The sequence below is a fragment of the Mus pahari genome, chromosome 1 (assembly GCF_900095145.1).
Source record: "Mus pahari chromosome 1, PAHARI_EIJ_v1.1, whole genome shotgun sequence".
In the NCBI taxonomy this organism is placed as follows: domain Eukaryota; kingdom Metazoa; phylum Chordata; class Mammalia; order Rodentia; family Muridae; genus Mus; species Mus pahari.
Genome location: NC_034590.1, coordinates 110,207,896 through 110,222,440, shown reverse-complemented (window position 1 = coordinate 110,222,440; position 14,545 = coordinate 110,207,896). Strand labels below are relative to the sequence as shown.

The window sequence follows — 14,545 nt, the reverse complement described above, 5'->3', positions numbered from 1 at the left end:
TCTCTTTCCGAGACAGGGTTTCTCTGTATAGTCCTGGCTGTCCTGGAACTCAGTTTGTAGACCAGGCTGGTCTCAAACTCAGAAATCCACCTGCCTCTACCTCCTGAGACATCTTTCTAGCCCCTTATTTTGATTTTTTTTTTTTTTTTTTGAGGCGAGGGTCTTATGTAGCCCTAGATGGCCTTAAACTTGCTGTGTAGCTGAGGATAACCTTGAACATCTGACCCTTCTGTCTCTATATCTGACTGCTGGGATTATAGGTGTACTACTATCATCCTGGCTCCACAGCTGTTTTGCTCACATTTAAATCTATAATCCATTTCTAAGTTCCGTAGTGAAAGGTAAGAACTGACTTTTCCTTTTTAGATAGGAGCCAGGCTTGATATCACCCCTTAATGGACTAATTTCCCACCGTTATTCTTGGTGCAGAAATAGGACACTCATGGGGACCCAGGAAGTGGGACAGTAGCAGGGTGGTAAAGGGTGCTTGCTCCTCTATGTCAGGCAAGTATAGGGGAGGCTCAGAGCAGGGCCCAGCTGTAGAGTGGACAGAGCAGGTAGAAGGACAATGCAGGCAGAGCATGCAGACAGGGAAGGAGGATGGAGGATGGGGAGAAGTCAGGGCTTGTATTGGCCCACACAGCAGAAGAAAGAGGCTATAGATGGGAAAGAGATGACCCAGACCAGGGGGTAAAAGCCTTTGTAAACTAAGTGCTCTTTGTGTCAGTGTCAGCCTTGTCTCCTGCCCCAAGGTCTCAGTGACTGTAGTGCTCAATCTCCTGATGTGCATGGACACCCTGCCTCTCACATTTGGGTTATCTTTCAGGTAGAGCCTTTTGCCAGCTTGTCTGAAGCAGTACAGAAATCAGTGCCCCGACTGCTCATCAATCGAGACTTGGTGGGGCCGTTCGCTCTGAGTCCTCGAAGGAAAGATGTGGCCCAGCTAGGGGATGTAGTTCATGGTGTGGAAAGGCTGGTGGACCTCCTGGGGTGGACACAGGAGCTGCAGGATCTCATGCAGCGGGAACGTGGCAAGGTACAATGCTAAGCTCTGGGCCCAGTCCAACAGAGGACATCCCCTTCTGGTCACTGCCCTCAGTGCGTTGCTAGCATTTAGGATGGTGCTCCTACAGACCATTGCTTTTTGCTTCCTACTCTACAGCTCTCTGCTGGGACATGGTTCTGTGACCTAGGGAAGGGGGAGGGCTGAGAAGCTGACATTCTCTGCTCCCTGCATAGGATAGAGCTAACCAGAGATGGTTTGTTATTCAGCGTCATTATTATAGCCATTGGGAATAGGAAGCTGGGGAACACTGCATTCTAGGTTTTATAGTACCTGTGAATCACAGAAAATAATTTCCTGTGAGAACTATGTTATATGTGATTAAAATAAAAAGGTGCAGTACTGCCCAGAAGGTCTCACCAGAATATACCAATCATAGTTGATGTTATGTGGCTCTGGGCCTATGGTCTCACGTTAACTGTCAAAAGCTCCCAGCCTCTTGTGCTTAGCCTGAGTCCTTAATGAAACTGGACCAGCTGGGCGTGGTGGCGCACACCTTTAATCCCAGCACTCGGGAGGCAGAGGCAGGCGGATTTCTGAGTTCGAGGCCAGCCTGGTCTATAAAGTGAGTTCCAGGACACCCAGAGCTATACAGAGAAACCCTGTCTCAAAAACAACAACAACAAAAAAAAAAACTGGAGCCTTGGCATTTACTGCTTCCACAGATGAGATGTAACTACCAGTATTACATCTTTTTGTTCCAAGGTTTGGCTGTTAAGGCTGAATGTACGCAGGTGCCATTTATTAGAAAACAAGTCTTTATGTTTTGTGCTAGGCCTTCTGGGTTCCCTTTTCTTGTTCATTTCAAAGACAAGTTTGTTCCAGAAAATATTTTTTACCTCAATGGCTGATCCACGTCTGGGCTATGCTAGCCTCTGTGTGTGATGTTAACTGACCTCATGTCTGTTGTAGCTGGATGGACAGGACAGATAAGACTATGGCTTCTCCACCTGGGAAGTCACACAGGAGATCATCTTATGTCCAGTGAGACTTCATGCCTGAAGACAGCTCCAACATGTTTACAAACATGGGCCAGAGCACAACATGTGGCCTGGATAGTGGTCCTCTGAGGCTGCCTTTGGAAAAGCTGACCAGGGATGTCTACCCCTGGGGCTGCTCCATGTGTGCCCCATCCCCCCTCACTGCTGAAGCTTGTAGTGCAGATGCAGCTTTCTGCAGTGGCCCTTATGGTTATCAAGAGGGCACACAGTACGCCTGTCACCAGACAGGTAATGCACTAGGACAATCTAGCATGTTGATTGGTAAAGTGGCATCTTTAAAACTTCATTTCTTGCATGAAATAAACTTAGTATAAAAACTTGGCATCCTTTCACTTGTCCCTTGACTTACTCAGGCCCTTCAGCCCCTCAAGAATACCCATGTCCTTTAGAATCTCCATCTGCCCAGCCCTCCCTAAACCACTTCCCGCTACACTACCCAGGCTTCTTCCAGTAACGATGCTAAAACCAATGGCAGGCATTACTCTGGGAAACCACATTGAGTCTCCTCTTTTCCTGTCCTGTGTGCAGTTATGACTAAGCACAGGCTGCTTCAGAAACAGTTTAGGCTGTTTGCCAGGGAGAAGCATCCCATTACTGTTACAACCCATTTGACTGCGGCTGATAGTATGTAGCCGACCCAACAAGATTCCAGGGACTGAGGTCTTGTCATCTATCCTTGTTCTTCAGTGACAGTGATGTGTGGTAATCTAGGAAATCATGAATGTTAAATAGGATGAAATCAGTTTCTATTTAATATCCTTTCACCTGACTACTTCACAGATACACAGTCTTGTCCCAAACTTTTCTTTATTCTGTGCCTCAGAAATTTTAGATTTTACCTTGTCTTACTTTTGCCTTCACATAATTACTAAGCCAGTGGTTGTGACTGAGTTAGTTGTCACAACTAGTGAGGCTTGGGTATGCAGACACTGCAGTGGGTGGCTGTGCCAGGACCAAAAAGTTAAGAGGCCACTGGCCCTGTGCTCAGTGGGGCCAGAAGCAGGAACCATGATGCTTCATGTGTTTTCTGACATACTCAAACAATTCCAACAGATTCTAAAATGTTTGAAACACAGCATATGCCCCACATACAGGCTCTGGGCTGGCATCCAGCTCAGTCATGCTTACACCGTGTGCACCCTGCTCCATTACCACCCTCATACATGCACGTTCATTTATGTGCCAGGGCAACTCTGCCCATGGCTGCAGCCACATCCAAAAAACAACTTCAGTTGCGGAAATGAAAGGTGGGCTCCCAGTCTTCACAGAGGGTAAGACTACCACAGTCCTAAACACAAGAAACTGGACCAAAGGCAGATGACAGAAGTGTGAGGAGAGAGAAGGGCTCCCCAGCCGGAGAGGGGTGTGGCTTCTCGAGGCGGCACCCCAGGACGTGTCTGGAAGCAGCACCAGTTCTGAAGGGGAGCAAGGCCGCTGGCATCTTCAGTCAGGATCTGAGTCGGGGTCTGAGGAGAGCTGTCCCTCCATAGTCTCACACATTGCATCTTGCAGAGAAGTGAGGTGACCCCTGGGACTCATCCCCATGGGTTGGATGACTCTGTGCCTACAGAAAAAAGCACAGTGGTTGGGGAAGGGACCTGGTGTGCAGGGCAGGGGCTCTTGCACATTTCTAGGCTGCTACTTGGACTAGGTTAATGATTAACTAGGCCCCGATTCTAACTACCACCTAACTAGCTTTGAGAAACAGGGCTCAATGCTGACTGTACCCTCCTCTTTGCCAGAGGGTTACGTCTGGGCAAGTTATCTCAAATGTCCAATACAGCCTCACCAGGATCCTCATCTCTAAGCTAGCCTCCTTGGTTCACAAAACAGAATCATTCCCATGTCTTCTAGCTACAAGCCTTCCTTATAACATACCTGGAGAGCTTGTCAAACATGTTCACGAGCTTCATGGCCTCATGTTCCTTCTGCTCCTCTGTCATGCCTTCCATAGGATTAGGCGGCTTCTCCTCCACCCTTCCAGTCACAGGGTTGATGCTACTTCCCAGGAACAGTGCGTGGGGAATGGGTTAGTGATGCTATAGGAAAAGTGGTGTGGGGGGAGGGGGCGGGGATGATGACAGGCCGTCTCCATCTTCACGCTTAGGGCTGGGTTACCAAGAACCCACCTTCTAGGTTTTGGTTTTGGTGGTGATGGGACTTCAGAAGGGAGCTGCCCCTCAAACACCAGCCTGACAACTCTTGCCCAGGACCTCCTGGATCCCAGACAGCTCACTTGCTGGGCCTTGGTACACCCAGTACATAATTCATCATCAGAACACAAGTTCCTGAATTCAGGTCTCATCTATTCTTTATCCTGTCCTAGGTACTACTGGTTCGAGCTGGGGAGGGAGTGGATAGGAGAATGGGGGTTATGAGGGAACCCAAGTATACATTAAGGGCACATACCTGGCCTTAGCTTCCCTGTACTCCTCTGTGTCCGTGTCCTCATCCTCTGAGTACTGGCCCTCAGGTCGGCCCCCAGCCATGAGGCCCCTGGCAGCCAGGAGGCCGGCAGCATTCCCGTAGCCTGTGTACTTGATGAATCGGGGCACTGAAGACCAGGGCAGAGGTCAATGTGTGAATATTGCTGAGGCAGGGGAGGCCTGGGGCTTGGGCTCCCCCAACTCACCACTCTCAGAGCATAAGACAAAGAGGAACTCGGCAGCTACTCTCTTCACATCTGTATCCAGGTGTGTCATGAGGCGAACAAGCTTGTTTCGAAGCAGGTCCCCCACCTCAGGCCGAGTTCTCACATCCCTCAGAGGGGGCAGGACCTAGGGAGGCAGCTGTCTCTAAGTGTTGGCCTGGAGCAGCCAGGAGCCTATAAAAAGGATGCAGGCCAGATTCCCCAGCTCCGTCTCATTTGCCAAGTACCTGGGCCTTCAGGAACTTCCTGGCAGGACGGTGCATGCGAGCACATTCTGTCAACACGTTCAGCACTGGTGCCACACACTCTTTCAGCCTGTGGGTCTGCAGAAGGGCTTCTGTCACTGACATATGCTACCCAGGTAAGATGGAGTTAACACTGAACACTTCAGATGGTTCTAACAACCTCTTACAAAGAGGCCATGTTGCCATAAGTTAGCTAAGGGCCAAAGATGGTGCTGGGTGTTGATTAGCTTAAAAAGGTATAGAAACATTAAAGCCAGTCATGGTGGTACAAGCCTGTAACTCCAGCACTTGGGAGGCAGGCAGATCAGAAGTTCCAGTTCATCCTTGCCTGTACAGGGTCTATGAAACCCTTAAGAAGAGAAAGTGAAGGAAACCAGACCCACTTCTGGAAAACTTTGTGTCTTGGGTCAAACAACTCGCTTCTTTAAAACCAACTGTTACACCTATGAACCAGGGTTATGAACAAAACAAAAAGCATCTGACGCTGTCTGCACACCTGAGGTACACACTACCCTCAGGAAACAGCAAAAGCAAATAACAGATTTCCTATTCAAAGTGCCTCGGGACAGCACTCGGGGACAGTGTACTGGAACCTAACACCAGCAGCCACAGCAATAGGACCAGGCAGCCACATCTCCTCACCAAGCCCATACAACATGGCTCCTCAGATCTAATGAATCTCAGTCTATGGCTTTCAGCTGTGGGGGCTCCACAAGGAAAGGCTGGATCACCAGCTCTGGATGTCTCATGGAAACCCACAGGAGTCAGATTACTTTTGGTTACACCTCTTTAAGGTGCAGAGGGACAGCTGGGGGGGGTGACAGTGGTGTCTGTGCACATCTTTAATCCCAGCACGCAGGGGGCAGAGGCAGACCGGTCTCTGTTAGTCTGGCCAGCATGGTCTACAGAGTGAGTTCGAGGCCAGCCTGGTCTACAGAGTGAGTTCCAGGACAGCCAGGGCTACACAGAGAAACCCTGTCTCAAAAAAACAAAAAACAAAAAACCAAAAAAAAATGCAGAGGGACAGCTGATGTCACCTCTGGCTGCCCACGCATAGAAACATTGGGAGCCCGAGTCAGAAGCAGGAACCAAAGGCTTCTAAGGACCACCTACCAGAGTCACAGAGACCTAAAAGAGAGGTTTCACCCTGAAACCCTGAGAAGCTCTGGTAATGAGCAGCAGGAGGGTTCACACCTATGGTGCATCTGCAGGCTTCTGATAGGGCCTGACTGAGTGGCCACCATCTAGCTGCACCACAGAGCAGTCAGAGGAACTGTCCACGATAAACCATCAAGCTGAGTTCTACTTGCCAGTACCAACAGTACAGAAACAGCCACAACAGGTGCCCAAGCCCCTGGGTGTCCACATAGCAGGTGCCCCTCCTACCTGGTGTAGACGCTTCTCTAGGAAGGCGAGCAGGGCACTGATCACATCCATGTTAACTCCCATGAACTCTAAGGATCCTTCGTGGAGCTCCAGGGCCAGAAGCACATCCAAACATTTGAGGGGCAAGTTCCCCAGGAGATTCACCGTGTGGCTGGGGACAGACAGACGGAGGCCTCGATACAGTAATCATCTTTAGCACTGATACACTCCCTGGCCCTTCTCCTGGGGTGCACATGGTCTCGGAGGGTTGCACTGAAGGCAATAGACTACAGGCAGGTGGCACCCCAACTCAGGTTTGGTGGTGAGACTCTGCAGGTGCCATCTGCGCCATCATGTCTGAGCTGAGATGCCAAGCAAGCTCTCGAACCTGAGATGAGCTGAGGCACCAGCAAGACACCATACTGCCTCACAATGCTGTGGCTGCTACTGCCTCCACCTAAGGCCCTGTCTCTAAGTTCATAGCTCTTCTCTTAGTCATACCTGAGTTCCCAAGGCTCTCTGGAAACAACACTGGTGCCCCATTCTCCTGATGAAGTCATACTCAAAGATGGGGCCTGGGCCATCTGATTCACAGCTAGGGTTAAGGACTTCTGTACCCATACCTAAGCACTCTTGCCGTCCCCAACATTGTAAGCCCTACCCCTCACCCGTGGAACTCCTCTGTGCGGTCCCCAGCAGCGTCAACCATCACGCAGTGCCGCAGAAGAGTCCCCAGGTACCGGTAAAGGGCAGCGTCTTCCTAGCCAAGGACAGAAAGGGGCTCCTGTGAGACTGAGCCCCTGTTCTTGTGGCCCAAGACCACACGGAATTAAGCCCTAGACCCTGTCCACAGCACACATGGTGCTTTCAGCCACCTGAAGCATTGTGGAGAATACCCACCCGCAACCCCATGCACAGCGCGGCTCAGAAACCTTCCCTGAGTTCCTGCCTACATCGTCCTCTAGTCCTTGCCATATCTGTCACCCTGCAAGTTGAGGTACAAAGGGAAGCAAAATGTCCCACCCGAGCCGAGTCTCAGCCAAGACTTCAGACTACATACAACCTACCTCATCAACTTCCCTCTTTACAGAGTCAAAGGTGATATTAAAGAGCACTTTGAGGATCTCCATGGCCCTCTCTGTCTCTTGGGCTGGAAGCATCACCGGAGGGTTTTCTTTGGGGGCCACGCCCAGTGTTAGTTCCAGCGCATCAGTCAGCAGGCGCACACCGTGCAGCTCCTGAAACAGTTGCTGGCGCACATCTGTGCGAAGGGCTGTTAGCAGGAAAAGGAGCCTCAAGTCAAAGAACTGGACTTCGTGGGGATAGTTCCTCTTGCGGTACAGTCCCACACGCTCCGCCAGCCTCACCACCAGGCGAGCCTCTGCTGCTAGCATCTGTGCTGTTGGACTGCTGAGCACAAGATTACACAGGCATTTGAGAGACTCGAGGAGGACATCCATGTCTGGGGACTGTGGGATGGGTTCCTCTGAGACCGTAATGTCAGCATAGCAGGCTAGTGCTTGTAAGCTCTGGCGGCTGGCAAATGAGTCCAGGCAGCTGCGGTCTCGGGATAGGATTCGGATAGTCTGCAGCCAGGTGACACGGTGTTTTGGTGACAAGCCCTGCTCCAGGACGGTGACCAGTAGCTTTGCGAGTCTCTGTGGGGACGAACAAAAGTAGTTCCACTAGGCCCTCTTCTTGGGGGCAGCCCGTACCTGCCCTAGGAGCCCCTGGGGCTGACACCTACCTTCCTGTCCTCCTGCTGGGCATCATCGAAGGTGAAGCTCTGAGAATGCTGCAGGGAGACCCAGGAGGCTCAGATCTACATGCAGGTAGGACCTGTGCTCCTCGAGTCAGAGCAGCAGGTCTGCGTTCTACCTCTGAAGCAGCAGCCATCGCTCTGAACCTTAAGGCAAGGCCCACCCTCGCCTCCCATACACTTGCCCCACCACACGCCACCACAGAGACACCCAAGGGCCCAGCCCACCACCACCGCCGTGCTCCCCGCCACCATTCGCACGCACACCCCAGCCGAGTTGCGCGCACACCGCTGCTTCCTCTCTTCCTGAAATTTCCTCGGCAGCCGGATGCCTCTCACCTCCCGGTTGAACGACCGCAGAGCTTCTGTCACCGCATCTTCCTCTCCGGTCTCCAAGGCATCCGCAACTGCCCGGGGCTCCATGGCCCCTGGCACCGGGTGCTGGAAGGCTTAGGCTGGGAAGACGCAATCGGCCAAACCCGGGGGCTCCGCCCAGGTCCGGAAGCCCCGGGTCCACGCGTGAGGGATGCTGGGAGAGCAGCCGAGCCCAAGGGTGTGTACAGGCGCGGGGCTGGCCTCCGGCTTAAGGTGGAGCAACCCGGCTGTGGTCGCTGAGCGGCTTGTCTTGGAGCGGCGATGCTAGCTAACCAAGCAGTGTCCTCCTTTTGAGCCCTCCTCTCTAGCCCGAGTTCCTGACAGGCAGGGGATGGGGAGTGGGGTGTGGCTTGGCCCGCGTGAGGGCCGTCCTCTTTACGCTCTTGTCCGGGTACTGTGATAAAAAAGGGAGCGCCGGCTCCTGGCCGCTTAGTCAGTTGGGGAAGACGATTCTCGCGATCCAGACTTTGGAGCTCATCTTCCATAGGGAATAGGGAAAGAGAAGTACAAGGACTTGGATGGTCAAAATAATGCACGTGGTTAGCCGGGCATAGGGACGCACGCCTTTTTAAGTCCCAGCACTCGAGAGGCAGGAACGGGCAGACCTATCTAAAAACAATCAAAAGACTAAACCACTAAAATAATGTGGTTATCAAAAGAAAACTGCAGAGTGTATGAGGAAGTATCGGAGAGAAGGAAGTGAAGAACACCCGTGAAAAAGCCACTCCCGCGGGAGGAGCAACGGAGGGGCGGCCAGCCGCGGCGTGTCTGAGGTTAGAAGCGTAGGAGCGCTGTGTAGTGGGGAGCCAGGTCCGCACGCCACTTAGCTGAAAGCAGAATCGGTGCACCCCACAGTGACACACACCAACAGTGCTCCAGTGGATGTCACCCGCTGTGCTAACCGGCTCTTGCCCCTACTCAGTGGCAGGCCCCGGCCGTCTCCTTCACTATTCTCTTTCGGGTTCTGCCTGTCCTCCCATCCTGTTGGACTTTGCAGCGCCTGAGGCATCCGACTGATTTACTGAGCTGGTTCCTAGCCTCGACTCCAGATTTGAGTCCGAGCTCCTGCTCCAAGTAACACCCACAGCGCCGGACTGAGCGTCCGAATGCTGGTGGCCCGCCCTTCCCTTATTTACATTCCCGAGAACTACAACTCTGTTCTGCATCAGAACCTTCTCCCGGAAGTTATTAGACCCGAGGCGGAACCGGAAGACCCGGGTACTGGTGCCACGTCCGTTGCTGTGCTGCGGACTCCCTGAGTGGGACCCCGGAGGGCACGATGGCAGATTGGACTCGAGGTGAGGGCACCCGAAAGGTAGTAGGAATAGGAAGCAAGGTCTAAATCTGGAGTTGGAGACATCGCTCGTTTCTCGGTGGAGGGACCTGCGTGGGGTGGCGCTTAGGTATTCCAGGAAAAACAGGACCGGATTTCGCCTGGCGCTGCCTTGGAACCCAAGCCGGCATGCCATGAGTTTTGTGTGTGGTTGATGCCAAGAGCTGGAAGCAGAGGGTCCAAGCAGGGTTTTACTAATGAGGGGCCCGAGTGCCTCGGTTCACACACACTCCCCGCCCCCGTGCCTGGGTTCAGTGTGACAGTTGTGATACTGATGCTTCTTCGCCCGTACTGGTGACTGTGCAGTGGTTGGTAGGACACAGCCGTCTGTCTTTCAGAGTCTGGTCGGTCGCACTGTTTGCTGCTGGCTTTCCCCTTAGGTGGGTCACATCGAGGCTGGGTTGTTTTTATGCTTCAGACCGGTGCCAGTCACACACATAGGGGGTTGATTCTCAACTACTTACCATGACAGAAATTCCTCTTGTCTAGTACCTGTCCATCGGAGTTAGGTTTCCACAGGCACAGTGCTCTGGGGATTCCTTAGATTCTGTGTGGGTTGCAGACATAGGGCGAGGTAGTTTCTACAGTAGAAGGCCTTTCTTACACTTACCTTGGACCTGATTTCCAAGTCGTCCCCACACAGCCTTCCTGTCACCTGCTGTGCCGGCTGTTCTGTTTTCCCTATGGTCCCTATCAGAATATACTGTTTCCCTTTGAGACCAGCCCCACACCCACAGATGGTGATTTCAGCTGAGGCAATATTCATTTCGGTTCAGGAACAGTATACAACAGGGTAGTGTATATAGATTGATTGGACCTTCAGGTTCCCCTGCCTGTCCTTGCCTGGGCATGTACACAGGTACTCACACAACTCATGCTACATGTCCGACATGTAGGTGGTCTACCTGTTGGAACACAGGGTGAGACATGCTGAGTTAGCAGAAGTATATGGGGGAATGCGCCTAGATGTCTCCACTGGAATCAGTGAGGAATCAGGGACATTTCTGAGTGAATGCTATCCTTCTGCCTCTTTCTCTTGCAGCTCAGAGCTCCGGTGCTGTGGAGGACATTCTAGACAGAGAGAACAAGCGGATGGCTGACAGCCTGGCCTCCAAGGTCACCAGGCTTAAATCGGTCAGTGGTGGCCCTCTCCCCTTCCGTGAGATACTTTGGTGAGTGGGGCTGAGAGGAGAGGAAGGAGGCCAGGTGCTATCTGTGGGCATTGCCAACTGGAGGATTGCTTCCAGTAATACCTTGGCCTTTGTTTTTTTAGCTTTCTCTGGTAATAGGTACTTAGCAGAGTCATGGGTAAAGTCTAGCTGGTCTGAAGGGAAGGTGGGCACTGCACTCTGTGGCTTTGCTTGACGGTGCCTTCTGTATCTCATCCAGCTGGCTTTGGACATCGACAGGGACACAGATGACCAGAACCATTACCTAGACGGCATGGTAAGTGCCTGCGGTATGTACAAATCATAGTCGGCTTCGCCCGCCCGCCGTCTGCGCTGCTGGGTCTTTGGTGCCAGTGTGGTTGGGTAGTCAAGGGTCCCGACTCTACGTGACCCTGTTGGGTCTCTCCCACAGGACTCAGATTTCACAAGTGTGACTGGCCTACTCACGGGGAGTGTGAAACGCTTCTCCACGGTGGCACGGTCTGGGCGAGACAACAGGAAGCTTCTCTGTGGTATGGCTGTGGTCTTAATTGTGGCCTTCTTCATCCTCTCCTACCTCTTGTCGAGGACAAGGACGTGAGCCAGTGGGAGCCAAGGGCAGCCAGGCTCTTGTACACCTGGTACCCAGGTATCCTAAGGACCTGACTACAAAAAAAAAAAAAAAAAAAAAAATATCCCTTTGAAATTATCATCATGCGTCATTCATCTTCCTAAGTCAGGACGACTGCAGCTGCCTCTGTCATGAGCTCATCTTGGCTTGTCCTGTGTATGAAGGAAGAAGAAAAAGGCAAAACCCAGTACTACTCCCTGGTGCTAAAGACACTGGCAGAACCAGAGCCATGTTGTATGAGAACGAGCCAGGTCTGTGCAAAGCATCTGTGAGTCCTGAATGTGCCCACTGTGGCTAGCGGCCACACTCCTCAGAAGGCAGTATCTTAAGGGTCTTCTGGTTTGCCCTAACCTGTTTATGCCTGGTTTAAACTGTGTCTCTGTCCTTGAAGAGTCTGAAACTGACACCAGAAGGGAATATGGCCATGAGCCCTCTCCAAATGATGGTCATCAGCTGAGGCTGCTGATGAGGAGTGGACCTGGCACTCCAGTCACTGGCTGAACTCAGAACCCAGGGAAGAGGCAAAGCCGTGGATAGAGGAGTAGACTGCAGTCCAGAGGCACTGGACTAAGAGCTTTCTGGGCCACAAGACCACGTGTCCAGGAGTACAGATGTGTGTGTCCTTGGGATTGAGAATCTTCCCAGTGTCAAAGATGTCTCCATCCCCAGACAGACAGACTGAGAACTGTACAAGGTGGCTTTTCAGAGCCAGGTGGTGCTGGAGTGGTCTCTCTGCTGGGGATCCTTATGGAGCTGGAGGCCACCCATGAAAGCATTTGTGTAGTGGGAACTTTTGACCTTGTACTGAACCTTGCCCTACCCTGTACAGCCAGTCTCCCTTGGTGTGAGGGAGATTGAGCTACCTCCTTGTTGCATAACTCCACAGACTTGCCTGCTCTGCCGGCCCTCCCTGCTGCCTTGGCCAGCCCCATTTGCACACAAACCGACCTGTGGGGCTGACAGGGCCAGCAGCTTATGAGGACCTAGCACTTTGTGTCTTCACATAAAATATCCTTAAGACATGAACTATGAAGTTCCATGACCATCTCTACGTCTGTGTTCGTCATCTCTCCCTCTCCCTACACTGGCTTACTCTACCTATGAGGCCATACCATGAGGCTCGTTGGCCCATAACCACTACCTCTGAGTTCTAAGTTAAGCCAGATTTTGCCATACTCTCGCCTTTTAATTCTGGTAGTCATCCCCTTCTTCCTTTATCGAGCAGCTTTTCTCTGAACACGTTGACCTTAGATGTGTTTTGGCCATTGCATTGTGTCTGCCTGAGCCTCAAACCTTCTGAAGGAGGAGGGCCCATCTTTTGTTTTGCCCACCCCTCACCCCCTCCCCCAAGGTGCAGCTCACTCCACACTGCTCTCTGTGGCTCTGCTGTTCGCCCCACACATTTCCTACTGAGCTCTTCTAGCTTGACCCTCATTCTGAGGCCTCCCTTTGTAGGCACTTCATTCCTGTGTCCCAGCATCTGTGGACCAGGGTTTTGGCTTTGCCCTCTGCTTTGTCATCAGGCAGGGTGCATCATTCTTCCATCCAGAGCCATGGCAAGCATGGTCATGCCTGAGCTTTGACTCCCCAGAGCTGTGAGCTGCTGACTTCTGCTTTGTGGAAATGTGGCTAGAGCCCAGGGCGCTTTGTTGATTTGTTTCTGGGAGATGGTGGCTTGCCGTGCATCCCAGGCTGCTCTTGAACTGTGTGGCCCAGGCTGGTCTCCAGCTGATGATCCTTTGGCATTAGGCTCCTGAATGATGACATTACAGGCACATGCATCCACACCTGGCTTCCTGAGGCACTTGGAACAGCTAGTGCCTTCTCTTCTTGCTGGTGCAAACCAGAACTAGCTTTCAGCTTTTGGGGGTAACTTCCTCTAGAGCAGGGTCCTTGCCATCCCTCTCCTTTCCACCCCACCGCAACCCCAGATGTGGCGTGTTTTCCCCTCGGGTCTCCACCCTGGCCCACCTCAGCTACTTTGAGGATCAGGGTTGTAGCTCCTGTTACATTCAGCTGTTGTTCTTCCTTGCATGAGTCAAGTGAGGGGGGACGCCAGCTCCAGCCACTGGGTCAGACCAACGTCCTGAAGGTCATAACCTTGCCCTCCAACTCGGGCCTTATCCCTGACACTTCCTCTAATGCATGGGTGGGTCCTGAACACCAGCAAGCTGTAAGATGAGGGGGTGCCCAGTGTGAGGGGCTGTGAGTGCAAGCAACCAGGTCCGTCCTGTAGTTCAAGGTTTTGGTGATAAATAAAGACTTGGAGTCAGTGCATTCCTTGCCCTCATTTCCCAGGAATTTGAGTTATTTTGAGCCAACCCTAATCTGTGGCTGGCCTTGGGCACTGAAGTCTACCCTTGTTCATCTTCCAGAGATGCCTTATCCCCAAGACTTTGGGCAGGACAGCCACAGATCCACCAGCTTCCTTCTGTGTGGCCCTTCTCTGCCAACCTGTGGGTAGGATGGTGATAGCATTACCTCCTAAGGGCTGTGGGACTAAGGGCTTGTGCAAGTTAAGGCCCCCACCAGGTCTGTTGGATAACACCACTTGTTTTGCACTGACCTGCTCCAAAGTAGACGTCATACTGCATCCCTGCTTCCTGAAGCTGGGCCTGAGAACCTTTGCAGACACTGTCCTCAGGCCCAGCTGAGATGCCAGCTTTCCTGCACACATCCTACTGGCTGCGGATGGAAACAAGCTCCCTGAGCTCTGTACTTAAAAGCAGTAAAGAGATCTCATCCTAATACTGCTCAGATAGAACTTGAGGAAGCTCCGTGGATACGGCTGTGATTGACTGTGCCTAGGCCTTCCTGGCAGGTAGGCAGGGAGGCTGGAGTTGTATCCCCCTTGAAAGCCTGGAGGCCTGTACTGACAACTGACATGAGCTGTTGTGAAGTGGTTGCCAAAGCTTGCACATCTGGAACTTCTTTACAATACACACAACACACACACACACACACACACACACACA

General features: G+C 52.3%; 3 protein-coding genes across 3 annotated transcripts in view; 2 read left to right on the top strand and 1 right to left on the bottom strand.

The window, feature by feature from the left end:
• The window catches only part of Sirt3 (sirtuin 3), a 22,581-nt gene extending 20,200 nt beyond the window's left edge, over positions 1-2,381 (top strand). The window contains exons 5-6 of the mRNA XM_029536067.1: positions 827-1,036; positions 1,976-2,381. Coding sequence (XP_029391927.1) covers positions 827-1,036; positions 1,976-1,996 — 231 coding nt within the window. The 3' untranslated portion in view covers positions 1,997-2,381. The remainder of the gene's footprint in view (positions 1-826; positions 1,037-1,975) is intronic.
• Positions 2,382-2,798: 417 nt separating this feature from the next.
• Ric8a (RIC8 guanine nucleotide exchange factor A) lies at positions 2,799-8,847 on the bottom strand. Its single transcript, XM_021195801.2, has 10 exons — positions 8,423-8,847; positions 8,072-8,119; positions 7,392-7,982; positions 6,993-7,084; positions 6,346-6,496; positions 4,942-5,037; positions 4,697-4,841; positions 4,474-4,618; positions 3,943-4,062; positions 2,799-3,628 (listed from the first exon to the last, which is right to left on the bottom strand). Exons 1-10 carry the CDS (start codon positions 8,504-8,506, stop codon positions 3,508-3,510), a joined length of 1,593 nt encoding a protein of 530 aa, XP_021051460.1. The 5' UTR covers positions 8,507-8,847; the 3' UTR covers positions 2,799-3,507.
• Positions 8,848-9,043: 196 nt separating this feature from the next.
• Bet1l (Bet1 golgi vesicular membrane trafficking protein like) lies at positions 9,044-12,591 on the top strand. The gene is made up of 4 exons (XM_021213220.2): positions 9,044-9,756; positions 10,834-10,925; positions 11,181-11,237; positions 11,373-12,591. The coding sequence occupies exons 1-4, from the start codon at positions 9,738-9,740 to the stop codon at positions 11,538-11,540; spliced, it is 336 nt and encodes a 111-aa protein (XP_021068879.1). The 5' UTR covers positions 9,044-9,737; the 3' UTR covers positions 11,541-12,591.
• Positions 12,592-14,545: the final 1,954 nt, after the last annotated feature.